This window comes from Lipotes vexillifer, unplaced genomic scaffold (assembly GCF_000442215.2).
Source record: "Lipotes vexillifer unplaced genomic scaffold, Lipotes_vexillifer_v1.1 scaffold753, whole genome shotgun sequence".
Lineage (NCBI taxonomy): Eukaryota > Metazoa > Chordata > Mammalia > Artiodactyla > Lipotidae > Lipotes > Lipotes vexillifer.
The window spans coordinates 1,309,590-1,321,684 of NW_006783618.1; the positions used below are offsets into that span (position 1 = coordinate 1,309,590).

General features: G+C 41.8%; 1 protein-coding gene across 2 annotated transcripts in view; it reads left to right on the forward strand.

Moving 5' to 3' along the window:
• Positions 1-1,356: 1,356 nt before the first annotated feature.
• The window catches only part of JAML (junction adhesion molecule like), a 25,691-nt gene continuing 14,952 nt past the window's right edge, over positions 1,357-12,095 (forward strand). The window contains exons 1-5 of one of the 2 annotated variants that reach the window (XM_007456326.1): positions 1,357-1,440; positions 1,669-1,672; positions 4,198-4,260; positions 7,138-7,292; positions 8,893-9,118. In XM_007456326.1, the coding sequence (XP_007456388.1) occupies positions 4,218-4,260; positions 7,138-7,292; positions 8,893-9,118 (424 nt within the window). In that variant the 5' untranslated portion in view covers positions 1,357-1,440; positions 1,669-1,672; positions 4,198-4,217. Of the gene's footprint in view, positions 1,441-1,668; positions 1,673-4,197; positions 4,261-7,137; positions 7,293-8,892; positions 9,119-12,095 lie in introns of those variants that run through there. The other variant, XM_007456325.1, reaches the window with a different exon arrangement.

The window sequence follows — 12,095 nt, forward strand, 5'->3', positions numbered from 1 at the left end:
TACTTGCCACACCCTCTGCATAGCCCTGATCTCAGGAAAGATGAAGTAGGATGGTTTAGATAGAACCCCTTCTAAAGGAGAGAGCAGGAGTAATGACTCTCAAGGTCCCCTTCAAGTACAGGGTTGACCGATGTAACTGAGACTGTATTATAAGAAGCCATGTAACCTACCAGTCTGTATTAAATGGTCTTGGAAGGAAAAACAAGGATGCATTTTAAGAGGTTCATGCCTCTGAGTGGTTATGTGGACTCCTATACCTAAAAACATCCAAAATCCTGGAGGTACACAGTGATGTGTAAATTGAGGGGACTTAGCCTTGCAGGTAGAGCAGCTGCCTGAGTGAGGGAGGGCAGTGAGGTTGTCTGTGTGCTCAGTGGTTGGTTGTCCTCACTAGGGGCAAATGCTTCGACTGAGAGAGAGAATGCCTCTCCCTTATTTTGTCTTGTAATATTGTAATATTTGGGGGTCATTTCCACATCCTGTGTTGTAGTCTCATTGTCATGAGTCTCTTTTCTGAAGATCTTTTTTTCTGTTATAATTGTGCCAAGGACAACAATTCCCCTACACTGGGGAAAAGGGGGTCCTGATACTTACAACTCCCCAGGAGTGATAGAAGGTATTTGCCAAGAGTTATATTGTGAAAGAGCCATAAGCTCAGGTCCAAACATTTGGCCAACATGTGAGATAACTTACTATGCAGAATTATCTCAAGAACATGCTGGTGAAGAGATAAGTCAGTATCTGGGAAAGGAAGCAGGCTAAGTTGAGGATTCAGTTGGAGTCTATCAAGGTGCTGAAGGTGCATCTGAATGCTTTGGTTAGATTTTTAGAGACTGAGATTAATATATATATATTCTGAATTATATATCTGAATGATAAAATTCTGAACTATATATATATGTGTGTGTAGTATCTATCTATCTGTATTATATGGTAGGAATTTCTGAATATTTGCCAACTAACTAGGAATCTTCAAATTTGACTATTATTCTTGGCCTGGTTAGGTGTTATTAGTTCATCTGATGAGTGGTCCCTGGGCTCCCACTCTGGGTCTTACTCTGCGCTGGTGTTGGAGATGCACTGGCCCATAGCCACAGCTCTTGGCCTCATGGGGGTGAGGGTGGAGAGCAAGACTTTAATCAAACAAGCATATAAGTAAATAGATAATTAGAAGTTGTGACAAATGCCCTAAAGGAAAGAGAAATGGTACCATTAAAACATGTGGCTAGGGTCTGCCCTTGGAAGGTGGTTCAGGAGAGGTTTTCCTGAGGAAATTACATTTAATTTGAGATCTGAAAGATGAACAGGAGTTAACTAGGGGAAGGGGGTGGGAAGGGCATTCAGTCAGGGGGAGCAGATTAATCTTGTTTTGGTAAATGAAGTTTAGGGAAGCTTTGCTGTAAAACATTGATTACTTTCACACATGGAAGAGCAGTACAGGCTAGTAAGGAGACAGGCTCTGATCCAGAATGCCCAGGTTTGAATCCTGGCCCACCACTTGCTCTGTGTTATTAGGCAAGCCACTTCACCAATCCGTGCCTCAGTTTCCTCATTTGTAAAACCTCATAGGGGGTTGTGAGAATTAAATTGGTTAATGTGCAGAGCGCTCAGACAGTGCCTGGCATATAACCTTCTCTAGTTTATTGAGTATCCACTACTGATTTCTAGTGTGGTGCTATATTAACTAGGGGGAAAAAGTCTGACCCTTTAATGGTAAAAATGAGGCCTGGGGAGACTGAGTGGTTTCCCAAATATCAAAGAATTAGTTAATGGAATGTCTGATCTGGGAAGAGAATTTTTAAAAAACTTAATGCTTTTTATGTTAAATCATTGCTTCTCTATTCATTCACACAGAGTTCTAGTGGTGCACTTGAGTACTTAAGACTGAAAATGGGTATCTTCTATTTATCAGATTTTTGCACATTTCTTAGAATTTGTTTGAAAATGCTTTGGGTGTGGCTCTGTGTGTCTTGAGGTTGGTGACTAGATTCAGAGTCTTTTTGGGGTCACCGGTTTCCTCTTAGAATAGAGTGGTGCATTTGCATGATGTCTAAGTTGATTTCAGTTTGATGGTTGTATTGGCAGCTATCAGCACTTGTCCAGTATATGCCAGGCACTTCACCGATACTGTAACATGGGTGTGGGACACTCATAAATGAGACGCATATGGTCCTGCCCCTGAGAGTGCAGATAACTACACTGTAATCAATGATTACTCCTCCATGCAAATGGCGCACTGCTTTGGGGAATATATGAGAGCTGTTTGCTGGCCAGTGAAGGGAGCACAACCAACTCCCTGGAGAAGAATTCATCCAGAATACAACAGGGATCTTAGATATCCGAGATATGATGAATTAAAGTTATGATATAAAGGAAGCCCTTTATCATGCTCACCCATGTACGTGTAGGGTAAGGTATGTGTCATGCAGCAGGAATAAAGCTGTGGCTATCCTGAGAACTTGTATTTTCATTAGAAGTACTCATATTTGGGGAAATTAAATGTGACTTTTGGTATATCTGAGTCAGTGTAATTGTTATCTACATTGTTGTAATGGAATTCAAGAACTGAAACTTAAGAAGTTTCCAGTTCATTCTGATTCATCATTTGCCATTCTTGTAAAGGTAGATTCTCAGAACCCAAAATCTCCTCTAAAGTGACAAACTCTGTTTCCTATCTGACTTTTAGGCTATAAAAATAGGATCTTATGTGGTAATGCTTTCTGTTTTTCAAAGCACTGTTATCTGCATTATCACATTTGATCCTTGTGTCGTTATCCCCATGTTATAGGCGAGGAAACTGAGGTTCAGCAAGGTCAATGGACTTTCTGCATTAGTGAGACGTAGGTAGGGCCACCTTAAACAGTTTGACCCTGATTTTCCAGATGGAGGACTTTGTTGATTAGAATACAGGTAAGAAATCTCTTACTGTGCTGTAGAGCCTGCAGACCACAACTACTGAGCCTGTGTGCCACAACTACTGAAGTCTGCACACCTAGAGCCCGTGCTCTGCAACAAGAGAAGCCACCGCAATAAGAAGCCCGCACACCGCAATGAAGAGTAGCCCCCGCTCGCCACAACTAGAGAAAGCCCATGCACAGCAACGAATACCCAATGCAGCCAGAAAGAAAGAAAGAAAGAAAGACAGACAAAACAGCAAACATCAAACAGACAAATTATTAAAAAACAAAATCTCTTAGGTAATCATTTTTTATACATTAAAATGGCCACCATACGTGCTGGACTTCCAGCAGAGCCGGGTAGGGTACTATGATGTTAATACACAAAGAAGACCTTTCCTCCTAGCATATTCTGAGGTGGAATTACTTCAAGGTGTTAGGGGTGCAGGGATCATGACTGAGACCAGCCACAGTAGTAGGTAGGAACCCAAGGTTTGTTGTATTGTAACTCCTGGGAGTTAGAGTTCTTCTGTTTTGTTAAGAAAATTGCAGGGCATTGTGCAGACAGTGAATTCTTTCCCAGGAGCTGGTGGATGCAGTGAAATTAATACCACAGAGATAATATAGATGTTTTAAAAGTACTTTTGCCCATGCACAACCCAATTAGCATTCTATCCATGCTATCCTGCCTAAAAAAGTAAAAAAAATAGAAAAAAAAAATCTCACTGTGGACCTTTCATGTGGCTTCTTTGTGTCATAACTGAGTTTAAAAAATTTCCTCATATTTGTGTATCTCTTTTCTTACATGTCCAGAACATTCTTTATATATTTAAAGGAAGTCATTTTAATTTAGTTGGAGAGATAGGTAAAAATTTCAGGCTGAGTATCCTGTAATCTTTTGTTTATGTGAAACTCTCAGGTTGTAGATTGTCTAGGGTTGTCATCTCAAGGCTATCCTGGAATTGTTTGCTTTTTTTTCTCTTTAAAAGCAACTTTCATCTAATCTTCCCTTATAGCCAGTCTGAGGCAGCCCGCAAGTGACTCTCCAAACACCACTCTGTTTTGTTTCATCATAGCAGTTACCAGCATCCACTGTTTCTTATTCATTCATTTGCTGCTTTTTCCTCCTCTCCATCTCCCCTCCACGTGCAAGCTGCTCATCAGCTGGGACCTTGTCTTCCTTGCTACATGCTGCAGCCCAGTGCTGACAGAGGCTGACTCACAGAAGAACTCTCCATTGATTTGTTAAATTAATGAACTTCTCTTGACACTATTTTCTGACTTTTTTGTTTCTTTTAAGGTTGAAAAATTGAGAGCAGCATGTTTTACCCACCAAAACTCATCCTGGTGCCGGTGTTACTCAGTAAGTAGAAGCCAGGGGACCAAGGAGGGTATTTGATTTCTTGTAAGTCTCATGCATGTTCAGAAGCCAGTTTTATATATTTTCATTTCCCCTTGCTTTGTTGAAAATGGAAACCCCAACCTGGAACTTCATAGTTTTGTTGAAACAGCCGTTTTGCTGCAACAGCTGTTTTAGAAGACAGGTAGGAGACTCTTTCTTGGAAAGCTGAATATTCCTCTGCTGCTATTAGAAACAGAATGCCTTTGGGTCCTGACTGGGTGTTTTAGGACCTTCCTATGGGATACAAAGGAAGATTCTCACTGGTATTCTTGCACTTTAAATTGTTATCTTTAAAACCACAGCTAGTCTCAGATCAGGAAATGAAATTACCAAAGGGAGTCCCAGAATCCCTGTAATTGTTTTCGTGCTTTAGCTACACTAGTCTTCTTGCAGTTCCTCAAATGCACTGAGCTCTTTCCCAATTTTGGATGGTTTCTTTTGCCTGGAACCTTCTCTCCCCACTTCACCCTAGCAAGCGTGCTTAAGCCTTCCTTATCCTTCAGGCTTCTCCTTAAGCTCCACTTTTAAAAAGCCTGCTCTGGAGTCTCCTGTTCCTACAGTGCTCAGGGCTGCTTCTTCTTGCTAATCCCATCTCTTTCTAACTTTTTCACCCTTTTGTCCCCTTGTCTTCTCTTTATCCCATGGATATAGCTCTGTTGGAAGAATAAATTAATTAGATGCTTTGCTCTCATAGCTTTTTATTTTTTTCTCTTTTTTAAAAAACTTAAAAAAATTATTTGGTTGCTCTGGGTCTTAATTGTGGCAGGCGGGCTCCTTAGTTGTGGCATGTGAACTCTTAGTTGTGGCATGCATGTGGGATCTAGTTCCCTGACCAGGGATTGAACCCGGGCCCCCTGCATTGGGAACATGGAGTCTTAACCACTGTGCCATCAGGGAAGTCCCTATTTTTTTGTCTTTTTAAAGTATGGTTGAAGTGTAGTTGATTTACAATGTTGTGTTAATTTCTGCTGTACAGCAAAGAGATTCAGTTATACATATACATACATTCTTTTTGATATTCCATTATGGTTTATCACAGGATATTGACTATGGTTCCCTGTAATATGCAGTAGGACCTTGTTGTTTATCTATTCTATTTTTCTCTTTATTATTAGTTTTTTAAACTTTGCATGGTGACCTAAACACTGACTCAGCAAAGTGCACAAAAGAATTGTCTTTGCTCTAATTCCAGGCAACATAGCATGTGCACAAACATGCAGTCAGACACACACACACACATGAAACGTATGTATTAGAGCATTTTTCCCCCCATGGAATCAGGGTTATAAAAATCTCAGAGGCTATTTAGACATTTCCTGGGTGAAGCAGCCTGCAGGTTTTTGCCCTTCCATCCAGAGACTTAACAATCCAACCCCGTGTGGAGTGGCCTGGTGACATCAGCGGGTATTGTACTTCTTGGTGGAGAGGTTTTCCTCCTCTGTAGAAAGTCTCAATTTCTTCAGCCATTTCTGTACAAAGGTTACCTATCAGGTATAAGTTTCTCTTTGCTTTGGTTGTCGCTCTTGCTTTCTAGCAAACTCATTTAATTCTACAGACAGTGCTCCTCATATTACATTAAATAAGCTTCTTATACCTTTAACCACACTTAAAGTTGCTCAGTTCTTCCTTTCAGGAAAATTCCAGGTCGCTTTTGCAGGTACTTTTGATTTCTTTCAAAAAATAATTCCCTCCAGAGAGTGGAGAGTTCATGTTTTCTTTCACATCCTCCCCACTGCGTGTTGCCTGCTGTGGGCAGGAAGTTAACACTCTTCTCTCTGGGCAACAGCTTGGATGGAGAGGTTGGCACATTTTCTGTTTATTCCAAAATTCGTTCACTTGGCTCTTCTTTGATAGGAACTGGCCAGCATCTAAATGTGTCTTTCTTGCTATGGTTATCTCTTTGCATAGAGCACGTCTTGTGAAAGCAGAAATATCCATGTAATGGTTTTCTCTTTAGAAATGGTTTTCTGTTTAAGGGAAAAGAGAAATTACTTGAGCGATGGACAGATAGTGGAGGGGTACCGCATGGGCTAACCCTAGAGACTGGAAACCCAGGGCTAAGGGCAGAGCTGGAGGAGGGAGGTGGGGAGAAGGCAAACAAAGGAAATTCAAGGGGGGAGCTGTGCTCTGTACTGGCCTAATTACAAGGACCTGCACTACAGCCAGAATCAGCCACAGCAAATTCAGAGATAAGCTTTTGTAAAGGAACTGAAGAAGGAGAAAGGCAGAGAGAAGCAAAAATACCTGTGAACTGGCTTTTCAGTTAGGGAATGGGTGGGAAACTAGGAGCCAGAGACATCCCATTTCCTGTTTATGGGTGTCTGAATTCATGACCTGAAAGGAGAGACTTCAGGGTTTCTCTTCTCTTTTCTTCTTGTTTTGTTTTTGTTTTTGTTTTGTTTTTCTGGCCATGCCACGCGGCTTGCAGGATCTTAGTTCCCCGACCAGGGATTGAACCTGCTCCCTCGTCAGTGAAAGAGCAGAGTCCTAACCACTGGACCACCAGGGAATTCCCTCTCTTCTTTCTTTAGGAAGGAGATTGCAGGGATGAATTCTAGAAAAGGGGAAGGGACTGGCTAGGAGCACAGGACCAGTTAGCATCTATATAGTGTGAAGATTGTAGAACCCCTCTGACTTGAGCTACGTGGGGGGAGCTACAGAGTACTTCTCTTACCCTTGGGAATGCCACGCTGGTTTGAATGAAGGGCCTCTGAATACTTTGTCCACGTTGGGTCATCTGGGGTGGAAAGGTGCATATACTTGGAGATTAATACTAATTTTTGTTGTTGAGTGTATTTGTCTGAATGATGCCTCCTCTTGCCTTTTTGACTTCTGTAGGTTACTTCTTGGGCCTGAATGACTCGATTGTTTCCTCCGTGGAGCTAACAGTCCACGTGGGTGATTCAGCCCTGTTTGGATGTATTTTCCAGAGCACAGAAGAGAAACTTGTGACCAAGGTAGACTGGATATTCTCATCAGGAGAGCACTTCAAGGTAAGAAGGAGGAAACACTGCTGTGTATTAAAAGTCCCTGGCCAATGGTGTCAGAATGTGGGGAGAGGGAGAATCAGGTCATCCAGTGCCATGAGACGGGATTGCAGGAGCTTGGGCTCTGGAGCTTGCCAGAACTGAGCCTCCTCCTAGTCTGGCCTCTTGGCTGTGTAATCAGCTGGGTAAATTACTCAAACTCTCTGACATTCAACTTCCCCATCTGTGAAGATGTAGGTGATTATAATAATGGTAATGCTTACTTTTCAGGACCTTGAGAAGCTAATGGGAGACATGCACATAAAGTTCTTTAGTTCCTTTCCTCTATTCCTCCCATTTGTAGAGTAGCATAGGTGGGTGGGAGGGTGAGAAGAGTGAAAACTCATTGGTCTAGACAAAAAGAGTCATGGTCTAGGCACAGGAATGGTGTCACAGTAATCTTTTCTTTGGGGAGGGGGCAGATTCTTTCAGCACTGCACTGACCCATTTATGTGCTGGGGAATCATCTCTTTCTCCTTCATGGCTGCTTAAAGTGTTGGCATTAGCAGATTCAGCATGGCTGAGTGAAGGCCTTTCATGGGAGCTCTTTGGATTAGGAAACAGTGTATTAAGCCTCATCTGAGATTCTGTGGAGATACTTATATGTCAGGATCATTTGCGAAATCTGTCCTAAGTAATAAATTATTGACAATAAAGTCCCAACGTTTGCAAATGAAGTATTGCTTTTGTAGCTCAGAGCATGTTATCCCTATAATGCTACTGTCACTCAAATTTTTATTACTATTTATTGTTATAAGAGGGAAATACCCATGGTCTAAGTGAAAATAAGAATGCCCCATGGCTCCCCCTCCCAGTCTGTAAACCATTCCCTGTTGATGACTCATGCCTTATGATAAGCTGCCTGGAGGAGGGCAGAAAGGACAGCGGTAACAGCCAACATGCTGGGGATTCTCACAACACCCAGTCTGTGGGATTACCTTTGGATGCCATCGAATGCGGAGGCCATGGCAGAACACAGGGTGAAGATGGGAGATGCTTTTCAGAAGTTGTGAGTTTGAATCCCCAGAGTGATCTTCAGAGTGGGTGTTACATTTTACCTTAAACTGTAAGAAATGGAAATGTGTTGACCCTGTTTTTCCAATTGTCTTTGTATAAAATGAGCCACAGAGCCTTGTGCAAGTTAGTGTATTGCCTGGCACATGATGATGGTGATGATGGTGATGATGATGATGATGATGTTGTTGATGATGAATTGGGTACCAAGTACTATTTTTTTTTTTTTTTGGCGGTACGCGGGCCTCTCACTGTTGTGGCCTCTCCCGTTGCAGAGCACAGGCTCTGGACGCGCAGGCTCAGCGGCCATGGCTCACGGGCCCAGCCACTCCGCGGCATGTGGGATCTTCCTGGACCGGGCCACGAACCCGTGTCCCCTGCATCGGCAGGCAGACTCTCAACCACTGCGCCACCAGGGAAGCCCCCAAGTACTTTTTGATCACAGTGGTGATGATGACTATGCTGCCTCCACAGAACAGGGGCTTTTGAATCCAGACTCCTGGGTCTGGTGCCATGGACTTTACATTTTCTCTGATGTTGTATTGCCCTCCAGGATGATTACGTGCTCTTCTATTATGCCAACATCAGTGTGCCTGTGGGGCGTTTCCAGAATCGTGTGAGCTTGGTGGGGGACATCTTACACCATGACGGTTCTCTCCTGCTGCAAAATGTGGAAGAGGCTGACCAGGGAAACTATACCTGTGAAATCCGCTTCAAAATGGAGAGCCTGGTGTTCAAAAAAGCAGTGATCCTGCATGTACTACCAGAGGAGCCCAAAGGTACATAAATGCTTACTCAGAGAAGGGCGAAGGGGCAAGAGATTTGGTGTGCAGTGAGGGAAGCGAACTGATTTTCTTGAGCAAGTGACAGCCATTGTGCTATGTACTTACCACGGAGTGAGTCCTCGATAAAATAAAAATAATGATGATCATTATTTTATTATTACTTTATCATGTTTCAACCTCATGAAAATGCTGTGAAGGAAGTACTGTATTCTCCTTTTCATTTTACAGATGAATTAACTGAGGCTTAGAGAGATTAAGTGACTTGCCTAAGGACATATATTTATTAAATGGCGTATCCAGTACTTGGACCCTCGTACCTCTGTCAACAAAGTCTGTGTTTTTTTCACTATACCCTGATGCTTCCCATCAGTTATCCACGTTGATGTTGTGTCCATATTTTGTAGGTAACTATGTTAGGTGTTCTGGGGGATATAAAAGAAATGAGCAGATCTCTCTAACTTCCTAGGACCTCATGTTCCCATTTATAAATGGCTTCAGTAGATTGTTGGTTTTAAAAAACATGTTCTATAGGACACTCAAGGTCCAAGGAACCTGGTGGGCCACACAAAGCGTGAGAACAGGGCAGGGGATTGATAGAGGATCTAGTTGGGCAGGACCTCAGGCTTCCACCTCCACTACAAGCAAAGTCCTTTTCCTTTTTCCTGTTGTATTCATTGGGCTGCCAGATAAGATTTTGTTTGAAGAAAGAATTCTGCTGCTTTAAAAAGTTTGAAAACCACAGAATTAGATACATTCTTTAAAAGTGTGAGATAGAAGGAACAGTCTTTGGCCTCAGGAGAGCTTGCTGTTTAGTGAGTGAACTAGAATCTGGACACCCCACTCCCTGCCAGCTAGTTTAGGTCCATTCTTTCAATGAGCTCCTTTGGAGCACCCTGTCCCCCTCTCTGGTGATATTCAACACACCTGTTCAGTTGTGTCTCCCCTGCTCACCTGGATCTGTGTTCTTGGTCCCATGACCAGCCCTAGACACAATGCCTGGCATACAGCAAACATTCAGTAAACATTTGTCAAATGAAGGAAATTCTTAAATTAGCATCCCTCACTTGAATCTGACTTCTAAAAAATGGAATGGTAGAAGGAATTGTAGAAGGTGGCCTCTGGCCTCTCTCCTAATTTTTCCTACTTGTTTTCAATTGCATTTTTCTTTCGATTTTCAATCTATGGCTCTCCAGGAAGAAGAAATGAACCAACTGCCTGTGTCCCCCAAGGATTATCTTTGAGTTACCCCTTTCTACTTTGTTCTCTGATGCTGGGCCTGAGGACTATAAGCATGTCCTACAAAATGGGTGCCTATTCCTGCTTAGAAGAGACACAGAGGGAAGGAGCCCAAAGGAGGCAGTTTTAAGAACTGAGTCCATGGGAGCAGGCTAGAGCAATTTTAGGGGGAGTCAGATTTCCCAGTAGCCAGTGGAGCAACTTGTATTTACTTTTCCTTTCCGGCGGCGTGGGAATAGCTCTAACTCCTGACCACTTGCCTGGTGGCCATCTCCTTCCATGTGAAAACTCATCTAGATTTTCCTCCACAAAGTTTCTCCTTCAGTTTGTAATTTTTCAAGTCTTTTATTCATAGTTCTTATTTTAAACACTATGGACAATTTTCTTTTTTCTTTCTTTCCCTTTCTTTCTTTCTTTCTTTCTTTCTTTCTTTCTTTCTTAGGAATTTGCTTCCATTTTATTCTGTGAAAGGATTTTAAGGCATCTGAATGTGTGTGTCCTCAGATTATATAATTATACTGTATAGATATATTGTATAATAGCTAATGAAAAGTATAAAGAGAACAAAAAGTAATTTTTATTCAAACTTGTACATATAATTTCAGTCAGATGATCTTCATTTTTAAGATTCAAAATTGAATTAAAGTTTTCATATCAGATGAATTGCTTGAACAATGTTTTGAGTTTGGTTTAACATTTTGGAAAATATGTTGTTCAAGGAGAGAAAATATTCTTGTTGAAGGGATTCGTGCACATGGTAGGTAGTATAGTATATGAGCTTTAGGTGGCTTCTGGATCCCTAACTTCATTACTCTATTATTTTTATTCTATTCTAATCTCTTTTCAATTTATAAAGGTCTATGATTCTAGAAGGGAGGCAATATAATGAAATAATTAAAAGCCCATGTTTTGGAATCACACCTAACAGTGCTTTAAATCCTAATTTAGAGAAAGTTCCTAATATTTGGAAAACAAAATTTCAGTGGTATAGACAATTTTCTTACAAATAAAAATAGTATTAACTTCCCATATTTTTGCTCTAGAATCAGCCATCCTTCCACTTACGTGAGGTGGTAACAGTAAAGGGAGTGAGAAAGCGTGGGCTTTGTCTTCACTCAGGCCTGGGTTTGAGTGCTGGCTCTGCCTTTTACTGGCCATGAAGCTCTGGGCTCTTTCACTTTCTTCCTCTGTGAAATGGGAGAGTAATAGTGCATATCTCAAAATATTGTAATGACTAGGTGATATCCTAGGTGTCTAGCACATGCCTGGTGTGTTAAAGGAACTCAGAATGTTCAGTTCTTATTATTGCATTTAAAAAATAGGGTTCAATTCTTAATATACTCATAGATTTAGAGGGTGTTTCCTTCCCTATTGGTATTCTTTGCAGTGAATTTTTATTACTTCCAAAATAATTCCCTCCATGGAATTTGGAGTTCATAATATTTTCTTTTGCTTTCCTCCCATTGTGCATCTTTCCTCCTGGGTGGGAAGTTAACGTTCTCCCAGGGACACAATTTGGATGAAAAGGTTAGCTGATGTACTGTGTTCCTTTATGAGCTCCGCTTAATGCTCTTTTGAAGGAACTCTGTCCAGTTAAGACCTAGGCTTGTGTCTCCCTTAAATATCATCCTGCCTTTCTTTTTTTTTTTTTGCTATATGCAGGCCTCTCACTGTTGCGGCCTCTCCCGCTGCGGAGCACAGGCTCCGGACGCGCAGGCCCAGCGGCCATGCCATG